General features: G+C 55.5%; 1 protein-coding gene across 1 annotated transcript in view; it reads left to right on the top strand.

Moving 5' to 3' along the window:
* DNAH10 (dynein axonemal heavy chain 10) overlaps positions 1-23,256 on the top strand; it is a 129,485-nt gene extending 106,229 nt beyond the window's left edge. The window contains exons 57-73 of the mRNA XM_075534629.1: positions 2,459-2,738; positions 5,553-5,782; positions 7,338-7,611; positions 11,353-11,457; positions 11,917-12,071; positions 12,725-12,879; positions 13,953-14,136; positions 15,164-15,364; positions 17,057-17,266; positions 17,434-17,529; positions 18,182-18,353; positions 18,718-18,849; positions 19,011-19,222; positions 19,295-19,462; positions 21,507-21,687; positions 22,441-22,586; positions 22,903-23,256. Coding sequence (XP_075390744.1) covers positions 2,459-2,738; positions 5,553-5,782; positions 7,338-7,611; positions 11,353-11,457; positions 11,917-12,071; positions 12,725-12,879; positions 13,953-14,136; positions 15,164-15,364; positions 17,057-17,266; positions 17,434-17,529; positions 18,182-18,353; positions 18,718-18,849; positions 19,011-19,222; positions 19,295-19,462; positions 21,507-21,687; positions 22,441-22,586; positions 22,903-23,049 — 3,048 coding nt within the window. The 3' untranslated portion in view covers positions 23,050-23,256. The remainder of the gene's footprint in view (positions 1-2,458; positions 2,739-5,552; positions 5,783-7,337; positions 7,612-11,352; positions 11,458-11,916; positions 12,072-12,724; positions 12,880-13,952; positions 14,137-15,163; positions 15,365-17,056; positions 17,267-17,433; positions 17,530-18,181; positions 18,354-18,717; positions 18,850-19,010; positions 19,223-19,294; positions 19,463-21,506; positions 21,688-22,440; positions 22,587-22,902) is intronic.
* The last annotated feature ends 65 nt before the right edge of the window (positions 23,257-23,321 follow it).

Here is a 23,321-nt window from a genome sequence, read left to right as displayed (position 1 = left end):
TTGGCTATTTGCTTTGTGGGGCAGGGAGCAGCTTGATTGGGATGCCATTCACATGCCCTCTCGCGCTGCTAGATCTGGAGGAACACCAGTGGACGGCTGTAACAGAGATTGATAAGATCGATTCTCTCCTGGGTGACGGGCTAGAAGTCTGAATTCAGGACCCAGCTCTAGGGGAAGACTAGCATTCCGTGTCGGCTCTCTGGGAAGGCCCTTGCGGACTTTCAACATCTGCGGGCCCCTCGTTCGTTGGAGATCCCCGTGTGTGTTGGCACCAGCCATGCCCTGGGTCTAGGAGGTTCCCGGCGCAGGGGCCCCAGAGCCACAGGGCATGCTCAGCTCTTCTCTCCTGGTGGTCCCACTGAGGGCCCTCTTTCTCTGCTTGCTTCTCTTCCCTTGTCTCGCTTGTGAGATAAAAGGCAGTGCGGGCTACACCCCAGGGAACCCCCCTTTCATGAGATCAGGACTAGGACCTGAGGAGGATCCCATCCCAGCCCTCTCGCAACTAATTGGCCGATGGGATTGCATCCTGACAGTGTCCCACTACATAAGGGTCAGCCCACTAAGAATTCTGGCCCAGCCAAGAGGACACGCCTCTTGTGGGGACTCAGCCCAGTCCTCGGTGCCTCCCATACACCTCTCGTTACCAGTGTGCCTTTGAACAGCCTAGAGCACTTTCACAGAACCATGCAGCCTGCACCACATGTTGATCACCCACACCCACACCCGTTAGCAGTCACGCTCACTCCTCCTCCCCCAGGCCCTGGCAGCCACGAGTCTCCTGTCTCTCGCTGACTTTGCCTCTACCGGACATTTCATAGACTCGCTTCTGCAACGTGTGGGCTTTGGGGAGGGGCCTTCTCTCCCACTGAGACTAGCGTTTCCCGGGCTCATCTGTGCTGTCGCCTCTGTAGAGGTCCATCCCTTCTCACGTGGGTTGAACAGGCCACATTTCCTTCCGCCACCGGGCAGGAGGTGGGCCGTTGGGTGATTCCACTCTGAGGCCCCTGTGAGTGCTGCTGCCGTGAAGGCTGGGTGGCCCGCCAGGCCCGTTCCTCTTGGGTACGGACGTAGGACTAGAACCACTGGGCCCGACCGACCTCGCTCTGGATGAAATGATGGACACATTTGCGATTTGGTTTTTTATCCTTTTTTTCCCTAGTTTTTGTTGGCAGCTTCCAAGGTCAGGGCATTTCTGGTTTCAAAATCCACAGGTAGCTGGAGTGGGACCAACATTATCAACACAAGAGTGTTTACGGAATCCTTTCCCCCTTCCCTACGCTTTCCAGAGGGTCCTGAAGTTGCCTGTCTACTCCCAGCCCCCAGTGCTACTCTCACCCCATTTCTTTTATTTTAATTTCATGATTTTAAAAAATCATTTTATTAGGGGCTCATACAACTCTTATCACAATCCATACATACATAATTTGTGTAAAGCATATTTGTACATTCATTGCCCTCATCATTCTCAAAACATTTGCTCTCCACTTAAGCCCCTGGCATCAGCTCCTCATTTTCCCTCCTTCCTCCCCCCTCCCTAATGAACCCTTGATAATTTATAAATTATTATTTTGTCATATCTTACACTGTCTGACGTCTCCTTCACCTGCTTCTCCGCTGTCCATCCTCCAGGGAGGAAGTCATATGTAGATCCTTGTAATTGGTTTCCCCTTTCCACCCCGCCCTCCCTCCACCCTCTCAGTATCGCCACTCCCACCACTGGTCCTGAAGGGATCATCCATCCTGGATTTCCTGTGTTTCCAATTCCTGTCTGTACCAGTGTACATCCTCTGGTCTAGCCAGATTTGTAAGGTAGACTTGGAATCGTGATAGTGGGCATGGGGGGAGGGAAAGCATTTAGGAACTAGAGGAAAGTTGTATGTTTCATTATTGCTACACTGCACCTTGACTGGCTCATCGCCTCCCTGAGACCCTTCCATAAGGGGATGTCCAGTTGCCTACAGATGGGTTTAGGGTCCCCACTCCGCACTCCCCCTCATTCACAATGATAGGATTTTTTGTTCTTTGATGCCCGATACCTGATCCCTTTGACACCTCGCAATCACTTCAGCGATCGTATTGGGCTCACCCCATTTCTTATGGGGAGAGAGGCCAGTAAGCCAACCAACATCCTAACGTGCTGGAAGACGGGAGAGGGGGGGAGTCTTCTTTCAGATGGTTTAAGGGAAATGTCGATCAGCCAGGCTCTGTGAGGGAAGTGGATAAAAATAGAAAAGCGATTTACACGATGATGTCTGTGGACGTGGTGTTTGGATCCCCCTTGATCCTCGATTCTCCTGCACTTACACAGGTCACTGGGCCGTGACCTTGGACCCAGAGGTCGCTCCAAGCCTGGACCTCCTGGGTTTCTGGGTGTCTCCCTCGGGTCCCTTCACTGGCACTGTTCCCGTGGCACAGCTCAGCAGGCCACCTTGCTGCACCTGCGTCCTGTCCCCTGCAGGTTGCTTCCTTCAACGACCCCGACTTCCTGAAGCAGCTGGAAATGTCCATCAAGTACGGCACGCCTTTCCTGTTCCACGACGTGGACGAGTACATCGACCCTGTCATTGACAACGTCCTAGAGAAAAACATAAAAGTCGCCCAGGGCCGGCAGTTTATCATCCTGGGGGACAAGGAAGTAGACTACGACTCGAATTTCAGACTGTATCTCAACACCAAGCTGGCCAATCCCCGGTACAGCCCCTCCGTGTTTGGGAAAGCCATGGTGATCAACTACACTGGTAAGCTCACACAGGGACCTCAATCGCAATGAAGGTGACCGTGGAACCCACAGTCCACGATGGGAGGCTCTGCGGGGTGGCCTGTCACGGACGGGCACCAGGTCATTCTCTCACAGTCGCACCCGAACTGGTCGTTAAACCAGACTCAGAAGGTTCGAGGCCCTTTAGCCTGCCGTGGGCTGCATATGTTTGGAAACACACTCAGCCTGAGCGGATCATGGGCTTCTGGGTTCCCCTTGGCATGGGTGAGAGCACTGCAGGCTGGGCCATGAGTATTTTTGTGAATTGAATTTTGTGCCATGTTTTTTTAAAAATCATTTTATTGGGGGATCGTGCAACTCTTATCACAATCCATACATACATCAATCATGTAAAGCACATTTGTACATGCCTTGCCCTCATCATTCTCAAAACATTTGCTCTCCACTTAAGCTCCTGGCATCAGGTCCTCACTTTTCCCCCTCCCTTATGAACCCTTGATAATTTATAAATTAATATTTTGTAATATCTTACACTGTCCGACGTCTCCCTTCACCCACTTTTCTGTTGTCCATTCCCAGAGAGGAGGTTATATGTAGATCCTTGTACTCACTTCTCCCTTTCTACCTTCCCTCCACCCTCCTGGTATCACCATGCTCACCACTGGTCCTGAAGGGATAATCCATCCTGGATTCCCTGCCTTTCCAGTTCCTATCTGCACCAGTGTACATCCTCTGGTCTAGCCAGATTTGTAAGGTAGAATTGGGATCATGGTAGTGGGAGGGGAGAGCATTTAGGAACTAGAGGAGAGTTGTATGTTTCGTTGTTGCTACACTGCACCCTGATTGGCTCGTTTCGTCCCTGAGACTCTTCTGTAAGGGGATGTCCAATTGTCTATAGATGGGCTTTGGGTCCCCATTCCTCATTACCCCCTCATTCACAATGATATGATTTTTTGTTCTTTGATGCTGATACCTGATCCCATCGACACCTTGTGGTCACAGAGGCTGGTGTGCTTCTTCCATGTGGGCTTTGTTGCTTCTGAGCTAGATGGCTGCTTGTTTAACTTCAAGCCTTTAAGACCCCAGATGCTATATCTTTTGATAGCCGGGCACCATCCACTTTCTTCACCACATTTGCTTATGCACTCGCTTTGTCTTCAGCGATCGTGTTGGGAAGATGAGCATCATGGAATGCCAGGTTAATAGAACAAAGTGTTCTTGCATTGAGGGAGTACTTGACTGCCGTGGTTGTGGCTCCCTTGCCTCCCTTGCCATGCGTTAGTTTCCTAGGACTGTCAGGGGTAGTGACTAGATGCTATCAGCTTGGCTGTGACTCCTTGCCACCATGGCACTCCGCCCAGCCTCACAGCCGTTCTATCTGGACCCAGTGTGGCAGCCCCCGTGTCTGTCCATCTTGCTGAGGGTCTTCCACTTTTATCTGCTGACCTCACCAAGCACACTTTTAAAACAGGGACTCGTCCCTTCTGACAATGTGCCAATGTCTGTGAGAGGCAGTGGCGTCATGCTGCTTCCAAGCCAGATTTGTCCCTCCCTCCGGCAGCCCGTACACAGTCACTTCTCTTTGCCAGCACCCTAATTCTGCACTGTCCCTCCCGTTCCTCCGTGGTCTGTGGGATGAGTGCCCAGCATGCGTACAAGGGGGTTAAACGTGCTGTGGCCTGTGTCAGCCTGTGCACCTCTGTCCTCAGATCGACACTATTGTTCCTCAGCGCCCTTAATGAGGCCTTTGCAGCAAGTTTCCCCAGGGCAACAGCACATTCGATTTCTTCTCTTTTTAAAATTGTTCTTCTTCATTTTTTAAAATGATTTTTGGGGGCTCATACAACTCATCACAATCCATACATACATCAGTTGTGTGAAGCACATTTGTACATTCATTGCCCTCATCATCCTCAAAACATGTGCTCTCCACCCAAGCCCCTGGCATCAGCTCCTCGTTTCCCCCCTTCCCTCCCTGCTCCCCACTCCCTAAGAACCCCGAGTATTTGATTGCTTGACCACTGCTTCCACGGGCATGAATCGAGGATCCAAGTTAGTCCCGATCAGAAAGCTCCTCTCCGCTTTCAGCAAGCTGCCATCTGCATATCTCCGGCTATTCGCGAGTCTTCCTCCAATCTGGCTCAGCATGCAGACTGGACAGATAAGGTGAAAGAATACAAGTGGGACGTGCACCTTCCTGATCATAAACCAGTCCGTGTCCTCGTGCTCTGTTCAAACAACCGTCTTTTGGCTCGTGTATAGCTTCCCCGGGAGCACAGTGCGGTGCTCGGGAGCGCCCATTCTCCTCCGTGCTATCTGTACTTTGTTCTGATCCTCACCGTGCACAGTCCGTGAAACACACACACGCATCTTTCTGGCATTCTCCGCTGTCAGGCAGTGGCCCCCGGACATCGCTCACGACACCCCTCGTTCCACGCTGCCATTCGCTGCTCAAGCAGGCTCACTCGTGTTGGGTGCACTTGGTTTATTTATTCATTACTGTAGTTGGTTAGCTGCTTTGGGTGTGCTTTATTCGTTTATGTTTGAGTGTGCTGTAAACTAGGGCCCACAACATAGAGGAACCCGGGTCGTAGTTGACTGTGTATGCCTTCCCTCTTTTTGTCTGTCACTCTTATAGTGACGTCTCATTGGGCCTGGATTTGCTTTTTCCCTTTGTTGCTTTAGGGTGACTTGTGGTGGTGGTGGTGTGTGTGTGCATGTTTGTGTGTTCAACAGCTCGCTCAGACACTCTCTAGGCTTGTCAGGAGAAAGAGCAGCCCACAGGTGGCAGGGACCCAGCAGTGAGGCCTCTCTCCCTCCCCCCACCCCCCAGTCACCCTGAAGGGTCTCGAGGACCAGCTGCTGAGCGTGCTGGTGGCCTACGAGAGGCGAGAGCTGGAAGAACAGAGAGAGCACCTCATCCAGGAGACGAGCGAGAACAAGAATCTCCTGAAGGACTTGGAAGACTCGCTCCTTCGGGAGCTGGCCACGTCCACGGGGAACATGCTGGACAACGTCGAGCTGGTGCAGACCCTGGAGGACACCAAGTCCAAGGCCACAGAGGTACCAGTGGAGCCGGGCCGGGGAGGGGGCGGTCTCGGTTCAGGACAATGACCTACCTCTTCCTCTCTGCTCGCGCTGCAGACACCACCCTTGATGTCGGAATTCTCTGTTGGTGCTGGGGGTCGGGCTCTTGGCTCCCAGACCTTGGTGGAGTTTAGAATGACTTTGGGTTCTGGTAGGTTCTGGAAGTTACCTGTTGATGAGTGCAGAGATCTGGCCATCCCTCAGCCATCTGGAGCCAACTCAAGCAGAGTGGCTGGCTGGTCCTCAGTGATGAAATCTGCCCTCTGGGGGGCGGGGGATGTGGGGGCAGGAGGCTGATGGATCGTGTAACACCGAATGAGACACAATCAGGGATTTGTTGCCTGCCACCTGATCTGGATGTCGGAGACACAGGCCATCATCATGACAGGTGTGGGTGTGCAAGAGACCACAGGGTGCCATGACTCGGTTTTCCCAATGGCCAACACTTTTTACTATGGTAACATGCATACACATATATACGTATATATACACACTTACATATGATGTCTATTACATATATGAAATAGATATTTCATAAAACTCTACCATTTTAAAATCTACACTTAAGGGGCATCAAAATTATGTTCACGAGGTTTTTCTTCTCAGTCCATCACTGCAATAAGACACTGTAGCCGTTAAACAAATGTCTCATCAGAGCTTGATTTCTGTCCATGGCTTGGCTGGCTGCAGTCCTGGCTGCCCTGGGGACCCCAGATCTCCTCACAGTCTCAAGAGGGCTCTGACCTCACGCCCTCTCAGGTCCCAGGCCAACGGGGAAGAAGGAGAGTCATGAAGTCCTAAGAGCCAATTCAGTGATTGTATGTCTGTCAGGGGCCACCACCTGGGGAGCTGGGCTGATTGGCCTGAGTCCCTGGAGGCTCTCCGAGAGTGTGGGTGGGGCCCCAAGAATGGGATGAAGGGGGAAGTTGGTGTCTCCAGGTAACCATCAGAGCTGTCCTGGAAGAAGGGGGCGTGGCTGTAGGGGAGGTGTGTTTGTTTCCTGAGAGGCCCTACCTGCAGAGTTATTGTCTCCCGGTTCTGGAGGCTAGAAGTTCGGATCTAGGCTGTGGGCTGATCCCTGATCCTCCAAGTCTCTAGGGGTGGGTCTGTTGAGCCGTTAACACTCTGCCATCCCTTGGCGTGTGGCTGCATCTGCTCCTGTCACAACAGGCCGGTCTCCCCACTGTGTGGGTCTCTCTTTTTCATTCCTTTCATCTGCAAAGACCTTCTTGAAGAGAAGATCACATTCATGGGTCCAAGAGCCTGGACTCAGCACAATTCTTTGGGGGGACACGATTCCACCCACAACAGAAGTCAAGCCACAGATTCCTACCTTAAGCCCTAAGAGCACCCCTGCTCTCGCCCCATGGGCTCCAGGTGCTGTCCAACCCCTGTGGGCACTGCCTGGGTTTCCCCGCTGCTGCCATCTCCTCTTGGGACATCTGGCCCCCCTCGAGAGCCTTCTGGTTCCCTCCTGGCAGTGCCCTTCCCGGTGGGACAGACTCTTCAGCGGCGTGTGCCCCGGTCCTAGGTGTCGGAGAAGCTCAAGCTGGCGGAGAAGACGGCCCTGGACATCGACAGGCTGAGAGACGGCTACCGGCCGGCCGCCAGGCGGGGCGCCATCCTCTTCTTCGTCCTGTCCGAGATGGCCCTGGTCAACTCCATGTACCAGTACTCCCTGATCGCCTTCCTTGAGGTCTTCGGGCTGTCTCTGAAGAAGTCCTTGCCGGACTCCATCCTCATGAAGCGGTTAAGGAACATCATGGACACGCTGACCTTCAACATCTACAACTACGGGTGCACAGGTGAGGGAGCCCTCTGCACTGGGCAGGGTGGGGCGGGGGTGGGTGGGGGGTCGGCCCGGGCTTGTCTTCAGTCACACAGAGACGTGACCTGGGAGAAGACCATCTTCCAACCATCTCTCGGTCCCTCTCCTTCCATCTTTTCAGTTTCCAGGAAATTCTTTCCTGTTCTTCCTCCACAAACTCAACCACGGCCACCGTGGGGAGGGTGACACAGGACCGGGCACTGTCCCACTCTACCGTACACAGAGCCGCTCGGGGTCCACCCTGGCTTGCCGGCACCTAACAGCTCATCTTTTAAACACTGTCTTGTCTGTACTGTTTCAAAGGTAGATTTTGTGTCAAAACACAGATGACAGGACATCAATTGTTTTTGCACATGCAGTTCATTGAGAAAGACCCCACACACATCATTTACTTTGTAAATGCCTTCCTTGGATGGTGTAGGTTCAAGGTTTACAAATCATCTCCAGGCAATACATTTGGAGGTTCCTCCAGTCGCGATGCATCTAGTAAAGTTGGTTTCTTTCACCATTTGAAGTGCCGTTCCACATTTTTTCCTCTCTTTGATCAGAACCTATCGGGCCATTGATGAAAACGTCAGTCATAACAGCTGGGCACCATCTGTGTCTCCCGGTCTCCTGGTCATGGAGGCCGTAGTTCCTGGAGACACGAGGCCCGTGGTGCACTTCCTTTCTCAGGTGCAAGGTCTCTTTCCTCGATTGTCCCAGGAAGCTAGAGAGCAGCTGAGGGTTTGGTCTCATGGCGACCCCGTAGGACAAGGTAGAACGACCTCCTGGGTTTCGGAGATGTTAATTCTTGCTGAGAGTAGAATTGTTTCTCTGGTCGGACCTGCAGGCTGGTGGGCTCAATGAATCCCAAAGGATTACCTAGCAGTCAGTGAGGGAGGGAGGGAGGAAGGGAGTGTAATTTCTGTGGCTGCAGGGAAGCCTTTAAAGGCCCAGACACTCTTCACTGCACTAGGAATCTAGAACCAGTGTTCACTGCTCTCTAGTCAGTTCTGACCCAGAGTGACTGTCGAGGGGGCAGCAGAACAGCCCCATAGGCTTTCTGAGACTGGAGAGACCGGCTGGTGGGTTTGAACCACCGACCTTTGGGTTAGCAACTCAGCGCTTAATCTTTTGTGCCAGCAGAGCCCCGTGGAGATAGAGACTCTAAAAGCAATGTTAGCTCAATTGGCTGGACAGATCCACAAAACCATGAACCTAGACCTTAGAATCAAGAAAATGAATTCTATGAGCTGTTTAAAAATTTTTTTTGGGGGGGGCTGCCTTTTCAGTTATATATGACATGTTGACCACCTCTCTCCCTTTGCTTTGGCGGGTATCAGCTCAGGACACCAGGTGCAGTAGCCGAAGCGTGTAGTCCTTCATGGTCAGAGATCATTTTACCAGTGTTCTTTCCCCAACTTTCCTTATAGGGAAGCCCCTCTCTATGGGTATTTAAAAGTGCATCTTGTTTGCTGTACCTCTGTGGGAGGCCCTTCGATTGCTGGTGGCTCTTGGCTGTCTGTTTGAGGGTTGGTTTGAGACCTGTCAGGTTGAGACCATGATGCTTGTTGGGCGGTTGGGTCTGTGCTGGGCTTGGCTGTGTCAGTGTCCCTGGGTGCTGGGCTGCCCGGTCAGTGGAGAGAGAACTCCCTGGTGTGTAGTTCTTGTCTCCCGGGTCTGTACAGTTTCTTAGAGAAGAGACTTCTGGCCTCCATAGTGCCGCCAGCATCCTGGGGACCGTGGGTGAGTACAGAGAGTGGTGACATCACCACGCATCATGGATGCCTGACTGCCACCCTGTAAGGCATTACCATCTCAGAAACACACAGGGGCAGTTCCTCCCCGTCCTGCAGGGTCCCAGAGAGTCAGAATTGACTCGATGGCTGTGAGGGGCCATCTTTCCAGATGCCTCCCCGCCAGCCCTGCCCGGGGTCTTCCCAGCCTCCGCCAGTGTTGCGGTTGTGACACACAGCAGCCCCGTGCCCGCAGAAGGCACCCTGCGGTCCAGCCTCACAACGGTTGTCGCGCCTGAGCCCATTGCTGCCGCCACTGTGTCTGTCCGTCTTATTGAGGCTCTTCCTTATCTCTCACGGAGCAGGATGTCCTTCTCCAGGGACGGCCCTCCTGACGACATGCCCAAAGTACAGGAGACTGAGTCTCTCCCTCCCGGCCTCTAAGAAGCCTGTTGGCTGTGCTTCTTGGCTCTGCAGAGTGAATTGGTGGGGTGGCCAGCTGCCTAGCTGCTTGAGGGAGAAAGGAGGTCCAGAGTCTGTCTCTGGAATAAATCACACACACCCCACCGACCCCCACCACATGCCTAGTCTTCCTGTTTGTAGCCCACAGTCACCCCACTGTCCGATGAGCCTCAGGCTGGCTACTAGGCTAATCTCGTCCGATCTCATCTCCAGCCTCCTTAAGATCCAACTTTCTCAGCGCTGTGAAAGCAGCCATCGCTCACACATGCCTCTTCGGCTTCCCAAACGGTGCTGCTATTTCTTCCCTCTCCCGATTTTCTGGAGGGTGTGCCTGAAAACAAATCCCAAACCCTCTCTGTCTGTCACGTGAGTGAGTGAGTGCGGAGGGGGTGAGGTCAGGCCAGAAGCGCGCCGGTCACTCTTGGGAAGGAGAGGTTGGGAAGCGGGCTCAGCCCTCGCCACCCCCCTCGTTTCTAAGACCCTACGCTGCTGACCGTGTTTCACACGCTCCTGCGGCTGGTGGGCAAGGCGGGGGACAAGGAGAAGGTTGAGGTGGTGGGTCCTACAAGGCTCACAGAAGTAGCCAGCCTACCTGGCACCCGTCAAGTTTTAGAGCACACTCCACCCCCATTGCCCAGACATATGTGTGTTACATACCTGAAGGAGCTTCCCATTTGATGGCACAGCGGTGAAAGCACTGCTCTGCAGACAGGAAGGTCAGTGGTTCAAACCCAGCAGCCGCTCCACGGGAGGAAGCTGAGGCCATCTGCTTCCATAAGGATGGCGGCCTTGGAGACGGCGTGCGGCAGTTTCCCTCCGTCCTGCGGGGCCTTTATGAGTCGGGATGCGCTCGAGGGCGCCGGATTGGGTTTGGGTTTGTATCCAGAGACTGTTGGTGGCGAACCCATTGCCCGTTCGTCGATCCTGGTGCCTACTGACCCTGCACAGGGTTTCCGAGGCTGGGTACCTCCTTACCAGAGCAGACAGTCCCGTCGTTCTTTTTCAGAGGGAGCGTGACTTTGAACCACCCGTCTTTCAGAGAGCAGTCCAGGGCTTGCCCAACAGCGCCCCCTGGACTCCTTCACCCAAATGAAGCCCACGGTTGCTTTTGTGAATAAGAAAGCTTTATGGGAACAGGGCAGGCTCATTTGCACACCTGTTGTCTTTAGCTACTCTCGTGCCACAAGAGCCCCATGGAAGACTTAGGGTAGGCAGCCTCCTGCCAGTCCAGCCGCAAGCATTTAACGCCTGGACCCTGACAGAACGTTGGCTCTCATCGCGGACCTGCCCATTGAGCCGGGTCTGCACTGAGAAGGTGGCATTAGACCTCTCAGATCTGTCGCTCAGCTGCCGCTGGCCCTAGGTGCCTCTTCCACCTGCGGAAATGCCATTTCCAGGGCTGGTGAGTGAGGGGCCCTGCAGACTGCGCTGCCCACATTCCCCCAACATCGACTACAACGAGGACTAACGGAAACCTAGCTGGTTAGGGGGTTTGTTTGTGTTCCTCAAGTGTACCCCCGTCTGGTCCCTCCTCCCAGGGCTGTTCGAGAGGCACAAGCTACTCTTCTCATTCAACATGACCATCAAGATCGAGCAAGCCGAAGGGAGAGTGCCCCAAGAGGAATTGGATTTCTTCCTGAAAGGTAATGGGGGCATCTCGCTCCCTTCCTCCCCGCTGCCTTGACTCACCTCGTACAGGTCCATACGTTTGTTTGTTACAATCACCAACGGCAACACAATTTCCCCTTGAAAGTTGCCTTCCCAAGAGCCCCGTCTTGGGCTTTAAGCTCTCTGCTGCTGAAAGGCCGGCGTGGGCAACCCGCCAGCCAATCCGAGGGCAGAAGACGTGGCGGTCTCCCGTCAGAACGACTGCCTCCATGTGGCAGTGGGTTTGGGTGTCCACATTTGAAAGTGGGTCCCAGTCTGACTGAGAGCAACCAGCCTCTGACTGAGGCCACCCTGAGGTTGGAAGGGGCCTGAGCTGCCAGGTGAATGCTCCTGACAGTGACAAGCAGGCCCTCCTGCCCTCTCCAGTCCCCACAAGTCAGTGAAGTCAGAGGAGCACTCTGCTGCAGCCTCCCCACGTCTCCTCCGACCCCCAGGAAACATCTCCCTGGAGAAAAGCACACGCAAAAAGCCCTGTGCCTGGCTGTCCGACCAGGGATGGGAAGACATCATCCTCCTGTCAGAACTGTTTTCTCAAGACTTCGGGAGGCTTCCCAGCGACGTGGAGAGCCACCTGGCTGTGTGGCAGGATGTGAGCTCTGGTCCCCATTCCCCTCCTCTTAGAGCCTGTGAGAGAGAAGATAGTTCCTTTGAGTAACCCAGTCAGAGTGTAATCAGTGCCCGCATCTCCCTGGGTAGATCCCTCCTGTATCTAGTTCACACAGCTGTGTGGGAGAGCCATCTGTCCATGCATCCATGCATTCATCTGTCCCTCATCTGCCCATCCATCTCTCCATTTGTCCATCCATCCATCAGTCCACCCATCTATCAGTCCATCCATCCATCCACCCTCTCCATGTACCTATCTATCCATCTGCTTATCTTTCCTTCCAACCATATAGCCATCCGTTTGTCTATCCATCCATCCCAACCAACTGTCCATCCATTCATCCATCTACCATCCATATTCCATCCATCCATCCCATCCCACTGACTTATCCATCCATCCAACACTTACTACCTACCATGGACCAGGTCTTTCGAACACACTGAGGCCTACCCAGTGGATGAGACTCAGTCCCTCTCTTCCTGACATTCCTGATGTTGGGAGTAGAGAGTGATAGATCCAATGGGAAGTAGCCTTGAGGTTCATCCCTTGACAATGGCCTCTGGGACCTTCCCATGAAACCGGGGCCTCTGTCATTCCCGAGCCGATGCCCCAGCAAACGCTTTTTGCTTTCCCAGTGGTATGACCTGGATTCGCTGGAGCAGTGCCCCTTCCCCTTGGGTTACGACAAACACATCAACCCGTTCCAGAAGTTGCTCATTCTGCGCTGTTTCCGTGTGGACCGGGTCTACCGGGCAGTGACTGACTACGTGACTGTCACCATGGGAGAGAAGTGAGTTGTTTGCGTTTGTCTGGCCCTCTCTCTGAGAAGGGGACCCTCACTATCCTGAGACAGCTGTCCCAGCCCTGCCTGGTCTGGCAGCCCCTCTGGAGCACCACCACCCAAGGGAGAAGCAGTACCAGCCGCCTGTGTCATTTTGTAGGTGAGGTTCAGGCAGGAGGTGACACTGTTACTCCAGCAGGTAGTCAGGGTGCACGCCACCAGTAAGAGCTTCTCCCCTGGTCTCGTAGAAAGTCCGATTGGGTTCACCACGGGCAGACGGGCCAGCCTGGACACGCCATATACTAGGTGCCCAGTGGCCACACGTGCCTGGGGTGGCCAGGCTGGGGAGTGCAGTCCAGTGTTGATCACAAAGCCAGACAAGAGCCTGAGGCTGCACGCTCTGTTTTCCTCCATGGCGGACAGCAGGCTGAGGGGTCAGACTGGCACAAGCTAAGTCCTGATCCAGAGGGTGACTGCTCTCTGCTCCTGCTGACCCACAGTGCCAGGTGGCAGAGTGTGGGCCAAGAGGACCCAGATCCTCAGATTCTCCCAACCCCAAACCCACCGCCACCCAAAAGATTCCAGCTCACGTGGCCCCAGAAGACAGTGTCGAACTGCTTCCTAGGACTTCTAAGGCTGGTGGGTTTGAACTGCCAACCTTGCAGCTAGTGTTCCATCACTTAACCTCATGGAGATTTCACCAGAAATTGTCCACCTCTCCGGCGATCATGTAAGCATTTAAAAATTATTTTTAAAAACCCACTTTTTACTAAACAGAAATATTTTTAAATTGACTTTTAAAATTCTGAAGACATGGGCCACTCAGGACCCTTCTGCCAGCCCCTGGAAGTGTGGAGCCTAGGGACAGTGACCACCTAGAAGGCCAGTGAGTGTTGGTGTATGATCCATCTACTGACCCCAACACGTATGTTCTGGGCTGGGCTCGAGGGCCCCGAGCTGCCTGGCCTTGCAGAGCCAGCACAGGGAGACAGCCAGGCGGGGCAGCTGCTTCTGTCAGCAAGAGGAGGCTGCCAGTCGGGGGACTGGGTGGCCCCAGCCCCCAAGTCTGCATCCTCCTCCAGGTATGTGCAGCCCCCCATGATCAGCTTCGAGAGCATTTTTGAGCAGAGCACCCCCAACTCGCCCATCGTGTTCATCCTGAGCCCCGGCTCCGATCCTGCCAGCGACCTGATGAAGTTGGCTGAGCGGACTGGTTTCGGAGGGAACCGCCTCAAATTCCTGGCCATGGGTCAAGGTCAGGAGAAGGTGAGGTCCTGGCTTCTGCTGCCAGGCGCCTTCTCCCCCTGCCCCGCTCAGAGCCCTTGGGTGCCTTCTACGGCATGTCAGAGACCAAGCTTTTGTTGACGTGATCAGCTCACCTTGGCTTGGAGTGCCAGCTGAGGACCCAGGGTGCCCATTCCCAGCAGTGAGTGTGCCCACACGTGCACGGTGCTACTCACTACCCTTCCAGGGAATCTGCTGCCAGGGGGTGTGGTGTCCCCCTGCCGTTGAGTAGATTCCGACTCATGGTGGCCTGCTGGGACACACCAGACCTGAGATGGTGACTCCTGACGGAAGCAGGCAGCTCGGCCTGGAAACCCCAGAGTGGGTGGGAAGGTCCAAACTGCTGATCGTGTTGTTTACAGCCCAACACGCAGCCCCTCCGATCAGCAGTGTCTGCGTCTTTAAGGGAACCCTGCCTGGCAAGGGGGCATGCCGATGGGTTGACGGAAATGTAGCAGCCAGAGACTGTCTGGAAGCCAGGCCCGTGTCCCCTGGCGCAGGGGTCTCATGCTGGCGACTGGATGCCTCCCACCTTCTGCAAATCACGAGGATGGACTGCACACAGGAGGGGGGACACTGACCTTTCTCCTCACTAGGGGTCTCAAGAGATCCTTAGCTGGCCATGGCTGACCTGCATCCTGAGGGTTTTAGCTGGCCTCTTGCGGTGCTGTCTCGTGTGTGTGTGTGTGTGTGTGTGTGTGTGTGTGTGTGTGTGTAGTTCTGCCTGTATTGGAGAAGTTGGGGTAGGAGGTAGGAAGTGTGGCTTTTGGGGCTCAGAGAAGCAGAGGGAAGCCGTCTGCTCACTTGTCTTCTGGCTGTGACTAGGGGCCTTGAGGGACTGGGACTGGAGCCTTGAGGGACTCCTAATGACCAAGTCCTCAGGCCCCATAGCTCTTGGAGGACCGGTGGGAGATCCTCCTGCCCCGTGCCTCCAAGCAGGCCTCCAGGAGGAGCGAGGTTGGCGGGGCCTTGGATGCCAGCTCTTCCGCTCTCTCTGGGCATTGTGCAGGTGGCGCTGCAGCTGCTGGAGACGGCGGTGGCCCGAGGGCAGTGGCTGATGTTGCAGAACTGCCACCTCTTGGTCAAGTGGCTGAAGGACCTGGAGAAGGCGCTGGAGAGGGTCACCAAGCCCCACCCGGACTTCCGCCTGTGGCTGACCACCGACCCCACCAAGGGCTTCCCCATCGGGATCCTGCAGAAGTCTTTAAAGGTTAGGTGGATGGATGCCACATGTCCTGATGCGCTGCCATGCATGTGTGTGCATGCACTTGTGCACCCAGTGGGACACCCCAGGGTTCCCCGAGACTGCCACCACACACGAGCACAGGTCCCCCTCACACGGTTCAGGACGTCACAAGTCTGGAACCAAGGGATGAGCCCCAGTGGAGGCGCTGAGGGTGAATTGGTCCCCTGCCTCCCTCCTGGCTCCTGCTGATGGCCAGCCACTCTTGGCCTTCCTCAGTGGGTGGCTGCATCGCTCCAGCCTTGGCCTCCGGTTGCATGTGGTCCTCTTCTCTCTGTGGGTCTGAAGGCAGCTCCCACATGCCCACCCAATCCAGTACCAGCTTATGAACCCCATTCTACCCGCAAAGTCCCTCTGTCTCCTGAAGACCATGCTCACGGCTTCTGGGTGAACGGGGATTTGGTGGGGCACTGCTGGATCTGGGTGTTCGACACCCCTTTGCATGTCACCAGCACTCACACAGGTGTCCTCACACCCGTCGTCAAGTCGGTGCCGGCTCCTAGTGACCCTCTAGGGCAGAGTGGACTGGCTCTGTGGGTCTCCACAGCTGCTGGTCTCAAACTTTGGACCTTGCAGTTAGCAGCTTGAGGCGTGGCCCACTTCACCAGGCGTCTCAGGTGTGCCTCTCTCCCTCTGTTGGTCCCAGTGGCAGCAACACTCTTAGGGATTGGAAATAACTCAAAACTGCAGACTCCCTGCCATCAGGTTGCTGCCGACGGATGCATAGCGGCCCTGTTGGGACAGGGTGGACTTGAGAGTTTCTGAGACTGCAGCTGTTGGCGGGAGTAGAAGAAGCCCATCTCTCCCCCTCGGAGCTGCTGGTGGTTTCCACCTGCTGGCCTCGCAGTTCGCCACCCAACACGATACACGATGCCCTCAGGGCTCCTGAGACGAAAAGCAGAGGCTGTGGAGTCTCCCCCCGCCGCCTTCCGGAGCACAACCCCCTGTGAGCTGAGGTTGCTTGTGTTATCGAGCGAAATCGAATGAGTGTGGGGTGTGTTTTAAGCCCGTTTCTAATGAATCTAAAGGAACACAGAGCAGGAAAGCCGGAGTGGGGGAGAGAGGTGCCCAGCCAAGTGACCACCTCCCAGTAGGAGGGGTGTGAGAGCGTGAGACCTCCCCCTGCCCCCAGGCTCACATCAGGAGCAGGCGTCTCCCTAGAGCGGGCACCCTCAACCCTTTTCTGTTGTGAACACCCCCCTGCCATGTGCAGTGTTTCTAGTGGCATGGCCCTGGAATGTGGTTTCTAGTGTGGCCCATGAACGTGGTTTCTAGTGGCGTGGCCGCGGAGCGTGGCAGCATCACTGAGCTGAGCACAGAAGTGTGGAGTGGTTTGCAGGCCTCGTTTCGCTTCCTCCTGAGGGATCTTTTGGGGACTGTTCCTCATGACTCTCTGGGGCAAGCTGGGTGGGGGTGTGTGTGGAATATCTCATGACTTCCATTGACAGTTGAAGACTCCAAGGGTCAGAAAGGGGTCGAAAGGCCTTCTCAGGGTGCCTGACTAGCAGATGCCAGGACAGGGGCTGAGTACAGCTCTTCAGCCCATCTGTCGGTCTGGGTGTCAGGAAGAGCGCCCCGTAAATGCAGAGGAGGGGCAAGCCTGGGCATCCCCACGGTTCCCCCTCCCTACTCAGGCCTCCTTCCCCCTCTCTTCGGCAGGTGGTCACAGAGCCACCCAATGGGCTGAAGCTCAACATGAGAGCAACGTACTTCAAGATCACCCACGAGATGCTGGAGCAGTGCCCCCACCCGGCCTACAAGTCCCTGGTCTACGTGCTGGCCTTCTTCCATGCTGTGGTGCAGGAACGAAGGAAGTTTGGGAAGATCGGATGGAACGTCTCCTATGATTTCAACGAGTCTGACTTCCAGGTCAAAGCGCCATGTTCCCCCTTCTCCTCAGGTTGCTTCCCGCAGCCGGCCTGGCCCCTATGGCCCAGTGAGCCCCTGGGTGTGCCTGCCCTTGCTGCCCCCCCCACCCCATACAGAAGGGCAGCCTGTGAGGGCCCCATGCAACGGGCCTCTTCCTGCCCCCGTAGGTCTGCATGGAGATTCTGAATACATACCTAACCAAAGCCTTCCAGCAAAAAGACCCCAGGATCCCATGGGGCAGCCTCAAGTACCTGATTGGAGAGGTACGAGCGTCTCGGGGACTCTTCCCACCGGGCTGGCGCTGGGCTGTGGGCCTGGCGCCCTGACCTTGTTCTCTGGGGCCCTCTGTGAAACCCTCTGCTTCCCACCACCCTCAGCTGTAGGCCTCCTGGGGCTGGGGGCACCATGCTGCTATTCCCCGACTGGTCTCTTCCCGAGCGAGCTCCTCCCACGGCGTTCCCTGCAGCAGCACTTGGTGGCCCTGGGGTGTCCCCTAAGAGCCACTGGGATGTGGCAGGCTGTCTGTGCCTCCGGCTGGCCAGCAGGCATGAAATCCACGCTGGAGGCCACCATCACACGGCACCCTGGGGAGGCTGCCCAAGGGGGTCTGCTCACTGCTCCAGCGGCAGCATCACTGAGCCCCAGGGGGCTGCTGGCCCCTCTGTGTGTTAGTTTGTTCATTGCTTGGGGCCGGGGGTGGGCGGGCTTTACCAATGCACCCTGGCTGGGCCTCAACTCCTCACGAGGGGTTCTTGCCCTGGAACAGTCTCGGTCTGACTTTGGGAGCAAGCCCCGGGGTCATGTGCGCCTAGGGGTGGTGCCCTGGCCAGGCAGGGCCCTGTGTGATGGTGAGTCCTCTGGGCATGTCTGGTCAGCGTGGGCAGTCCAGGCCCGGCTCACCATCGGTCCTTTCAGGTCATGTACGGGGGCCGGGCCATCGACAGCTTCGACCGCCGCATCCTCACCATCTACATGGACGAGTACCTGGGGGATTTCATTTTCGATACTTTCCAGCCATTCCACTTCTTTCACAACAAAGAAGTGGACTATAACATCCCCCCGGGGGACGTCAAGGACAAATACGTGGGTGAGCGTTCTCGGAAGTTGGGTGTCCCTGGGTGAGGCCGTCAGCGAGCTAGCTCTGGGACCCTTCTCTGGGGACCTCCTGGGCTGGCGGAACCTTACCGGCCCAGCAGGCTCCTACTGGCCTTAGTACCAAGTACCCTGAGCTCTCTTGTCCGGGAATGCTGATGAACACACTGGGCCTCCCCTGGAAAGGCAGAGTGGCCAGGCCCGGCTCATAAAAGATCAATAGACTGGGTGTGGGTGGGTGGGTGGGAGTGGGGTGTGGTGTGTGTGTGTGTGTGTGTGTGTGTGTGTGTGTGTGTGTGTTTAGAGCTGTGTGAGATGAGGGCCGGCTCCCGGCGCCCTGTCTGTTCTCCACGGTGCAGAGGCTATTGAGGCGCTCCCTCTCGCCAACACGCCGGAAGTGTTCGGGCTGCACCCCAATGCTGAGATTGGCTACTACACACAGGCGGCTCGGGACATGTGGGCGCATCTGCTGGAGCTGCAGCCACAGACGGGTAAGGCCCTCTGCCGCGTCCTTTCTCTGGGCCACCAGGGACCTGGGTTCTTGAGCTCCAAGGGCTCCTGGGTGGGCCTGGCCATCACCCAGCAGGTTGCCCGGAGGACCCATCCCTGCCCAAGGTGACTTCGAATCCTCTAAGAGGTGTCCTGGTCGTAGGGGAATCCAGCAGTGGCATCAGCCGTGAGGATTACATTGGCCAGGTGGCCAAGGACATCGAGAACAAGATGCCCAAGGTGTTTGACCTGGACCAGGTGCGGAAGCACCTGGGCATCGGGATCTCGCCCACCTCCGTGGTGCTCCTGCAGGAGCTGGAGCGCTTCAACAAGCTGGTGGTGCGCATGAGCCGGTCTTTGGCCGAGCTGCAGAAGGTGAGCAGTGCGTCCCGCCCAGGGCAAGGGGCAGGAGCCTAGGGGATGGACACCTCTCTATTCCGCAAACAGGCCTTGGCCGGAGAAGTGGGAATGAGCAGCGAGTTAGATGATGTCGCCAAGTCGCTTTTTATTGGGAATATCCCTAATATCTGGAGGAAGCTGGCCCCTGACACCCTGAAGAGCCTTGGGAACTGGATGGTCTACTTCCTGCACCGGTTCATGCAGTACACATCGTGGGTGAGTGTGTGTGTGTGTTCATGCAGTACACATCGTGGGTCAGTGAGGGCCAGTGCTGTGTGTGTGTGTATGTGTGTGTGTGCGTGTCCATCCAATACACATCGTGGGTGAGTGAGGGCCGGTGCTGTGTGTGTGTGTGTACGTGTTTTTATCCAGTACACATTGTGGGTCAGTGAGGGCTGATGTGTGTGTGCATGTGTGTGTGTGTGTGTGTGCTTGTGTGTTGGGGAAAGTGGGGGGATAGGCCTTAGCCTGTTGATTTCCCAACATTCACTGCGGTTCAGTGAATATTCCAAATACGGCCTCTGATTGTACCAGGGGGTTTCAGAGTGTTTGTGGCAATGCAGAATTGTTTCATAATGGCATTTTCCCAAGAGCTTTTATACATCTCACACTAGCATATCTACAGCTTCCTGCCCCCACTTTTTTCTCTTGAGACTTTAAAGCACTTTATACACAGAATGAGGTAATCACTAAGGAGTTGTCTGGACAACTCTTATATTACAATAGTTATATTAGAATATTTGGGATATATAAATTATGTGTGCATGTGTATATGTGTGTAGGTATGTATGTGTATAGTGTGTGTATATATATGTGTGTATGTATGTATTCAGTTCTTCTGATGGTGCTGTTGGGCTGGGTCCTGTACAGTCAGTGGTTCAAACCCATCAGCTGCATTTCTGGAGAAAACTGAGGCTGGCTGCTCCTGTACAGATTTATAGCCTTGGAAACCCAACACAGGGTCCCTGTGAGTCGGAATCAACTTGAGGCTGGTCGGTTTGGGATTTTTCGTGTATTCCATATTCTGCCTCCTCACTCATTCAGTTCTGACTCTCACTGACCCGGCGCCTGTACAACCACCCTCTTTTTGCACACGCCCTTGAACCCCATGTGAGCACATCCGTGGAGAAAGTGACACCTTTGTCCCGCTCCAGGGTGAAGCCCACCACAAGGACGACAGTCACCCGCTCCGCTCCTAGTTGCAGATCTGGGGTTGCCAAGAAAGACAACACACACACACACATACACACACCACCACCACCACCACCACCACCACCACCACCACCCCCAACCCCTTACTTCCCCTAGGCACTTGACAAGAGTAGGGCCTTCCTCAAGCAGAGAAGAGCACAAGGCCACCTTCCCTCTGGATGGGGGGCACGCCTGCTCTGGCTGCATGAGAAGCGTCCTGCCCCCGCCCCACCAGGAGCAGAGCAAGGCGAGGTTGGCAGGCACACTGGTACACATGCTTGCTTGGCAATGCTGATGTGTGTTCATGGACCACAATGAGCTGTTTGGTTTCAAGACACGGTTGGAAAGGAAGTCTGTCTGCACTCTTGCTCCACCCAAAAAGGCAGGCAGCTGGTGGGGAGGTCCATTTGTGGGGCCACCGCTGAGAGGGCAGCAGGCTGCTCTCAGGCCACTGACAGGTTCCCCTGTCCCCAGGGGAACAAATTATTCAGAGCACTCTCACCAGGTGACTGCTGAGAGATGCAGAGCATCCTTCGAGTTGTGATTTCCTCACCTCCCGGCCCACTGCATAGTCACACCACTTTGGGCCTCTCTGGGAGGTGAAGGGGAACGCTGGTTTTGACGTGGAGACACTGTTTAGCTAGGGGCATTTTGTGTTTGGGTCTGTGGTTTCTATTTACTCAGCCCTTCCCTTTGTCCTGTATCAGTTTTGAAGCGCTCTACGTTTAGCAAGGAAATAGGTCCTTTGCCTGCCTGCACACTTGCTCTGCAGCTTGTTAAACATCCAGTCTCCTGCCTCTGGGCATTGTTTCCTGGTTTTGTTTTTTCTTTCCAGAGAAAGGTTTTGAGTTTGGATACAGTTAGATGCGTCCATCTCTCTCTATGGTGCCTGAGTTATTTCACTCCTGCACTTGATGGCAAAAAATGCATTTGAGATTTGAGCTGGTCATTGTCTATACATTCATATCTATAACCGATTCATCTGGAACTTGGAGAGCCAGTTTGTTTTTCCATCCACGGCTGGCTCATCATCCTCGGTTGCACGTTAGCTGGCCCCTCCTCCCTGCAGGTCATGGAGGGCGAGCCTGGTGTGATGTGGCTGTCGGGCCTGCACATCCCGGAGTCCTACCTGACCGCACTGGTGCAGGCCACCTGCCGGAAAAACCGCTGGCCACTGGACCGTTCCACCTTGTTCACGCAGGTGACCAAGTTCCGAGATACAGAGGAAGTGAATGAGCGGGCCGGACAAGGTACCTCCAGCTCTTGCAGAGCCTCAGCTCAGTGTTCCGGGTCCCCCTGCCCGTGTGCTGTCAGTGATGGGCTCAGCCTGGGCATGCTGGACTGGCATCTCAGGGGAGGGGTGAGCCTGCATTTCCCCTCCAGTTAGTAGGAGAAAGGCTCCCAGCTACAGTGAGCTCTTTCAAAGTACCTGGCTGCCAGCGGCCTTCCTATAGAAGCCCGAGGGACCAGGGGCATGGGGACCAGCAGGAAGATGGACTAATTTGTTGGGACCATTATCCATGACTTCAAGCTCCCCAGACATCAGTGTGTGGGACCAGTATTTCTGGGGCCTGGGAGCCCCAGTCTGGCCTCCTCTGGTGGCCAGAAGTGAGTCCTCTTGAGCTGGCATTTTTGAGAGGCGTTTTCACCTCCGTAGACGCAGGCATCTAGCTGCTCTGAGGAGCTGACCCATTCTGGGCTGCCCCACTCTCCAGAAACCCCCAACTCTGTGTGGCTTCCACTCCCTGCTCCCCAGTCCCTCTCCCTCTAGGGGCTTAGAGCTGCGTGGTATTGGCCCTCATCCTGCATGCCCTGCCTCCCAGCTTGGGCCCCCAGGGTGTGGGCTGCGGAGGCACTGGGCTTGTGGATGGGTCAGGCGTCCCTCTCTGGTAGAACTCGGCCTCCATCTCCGTGGCCCCTTTGGGAAGGAGAGCCAGGAACTCGGTGGTGGCCGTGGAAGTGTCGTGGGACCCAGGCTGAGGCCACCCCCTCGGCATCTCTAGGCTGCTTCGTGTCGGGCCTGTATCTTGAAGGTGCTGACTGGGACATAGAGAAGGGCTGTCTGGTCAAGAGCAAACCCAAGGTGCTGGTGGTCGATCTGCCCATTCTGAAGATCATCCCCATCGAGGCCCACCGCCTTAAACTGCAGGTGATTACCACTGTCCCCACCCGATTGCCTCCTGACTGGAGGGCTGAGGCGGCTGCCCATACACTCTCCTCCCCAGACAGCTACCCTCTGATGGGCCATAAGCCTTTGAGCGCGTGTGAGCACATGGGTGGGAGCAGGCCCACCCAGGGGGCCTCCACCTCCGCCCCAGGATGGTGGACTGGACACACGTCAGGAGAGATGCCCTTGGTGGGGGAGCATGGGACCGTGGGCAGGATTCACTTGTGAGGTACCTGGACAAAGCCTGCCAGAGGAACCGAGTGAGGCCTCTGTGCCGACGGGATGCTTTTCCTCACAGAACACCTTCCGGACGCCCGTCTACACCACCTCCCTGAGGAGGAACGCCATGGGCGTGGGCCTGGTGTTCGAAGCTGACCTCTTCACCACACGGCACATCTCCCACTGGGTGCTGCAGGGCGTGTGCCTCACCCTCAACTCTGACTAGGCTTGAGGAGAGGGAGGGGCTGGAGGGACGGCTGAGGAACAAGCGATATTCCGGTCTGTGGCCCCGTGCAGCATGTGTGGAGACAGGCGGGGCCGACACCCACTGCCCGGGAAATGGCTGGCCGTTCTAGGCTTCCCAGAGACTAGAACCGTTTTGGGGTTTTCGAATTAGATTTTCTCAGAGGATTCTGTGTGTTCACAAAGTAAATGCCACAGAGCACGATATTACCAGGTGTGTGGTGTTTTCTCTTCGGGGCGGGGGCAGCCTGGGCA

This window comes from Tenrec ecaudatus, chromosome 16 (assembly GCF_050624435.1).
Source record: "Tenrec ecaudatus isolate mTenEca1 chromosome 16, mTenEca1.hap1, whole genome shotgun sequence".
Classification (NCBI taxonomy): domain Eukaryota; kingdom Metazoa; phylum Chordata; class Mammalia; order Afrosoricida; family Tenrecidae; genus Tenrec; species Tenrec ecaudatus.
Note: the sequence above shows the minus strand (reverse complement) of the source record. Positions and strands in the feature narration are given on the sequence as shown.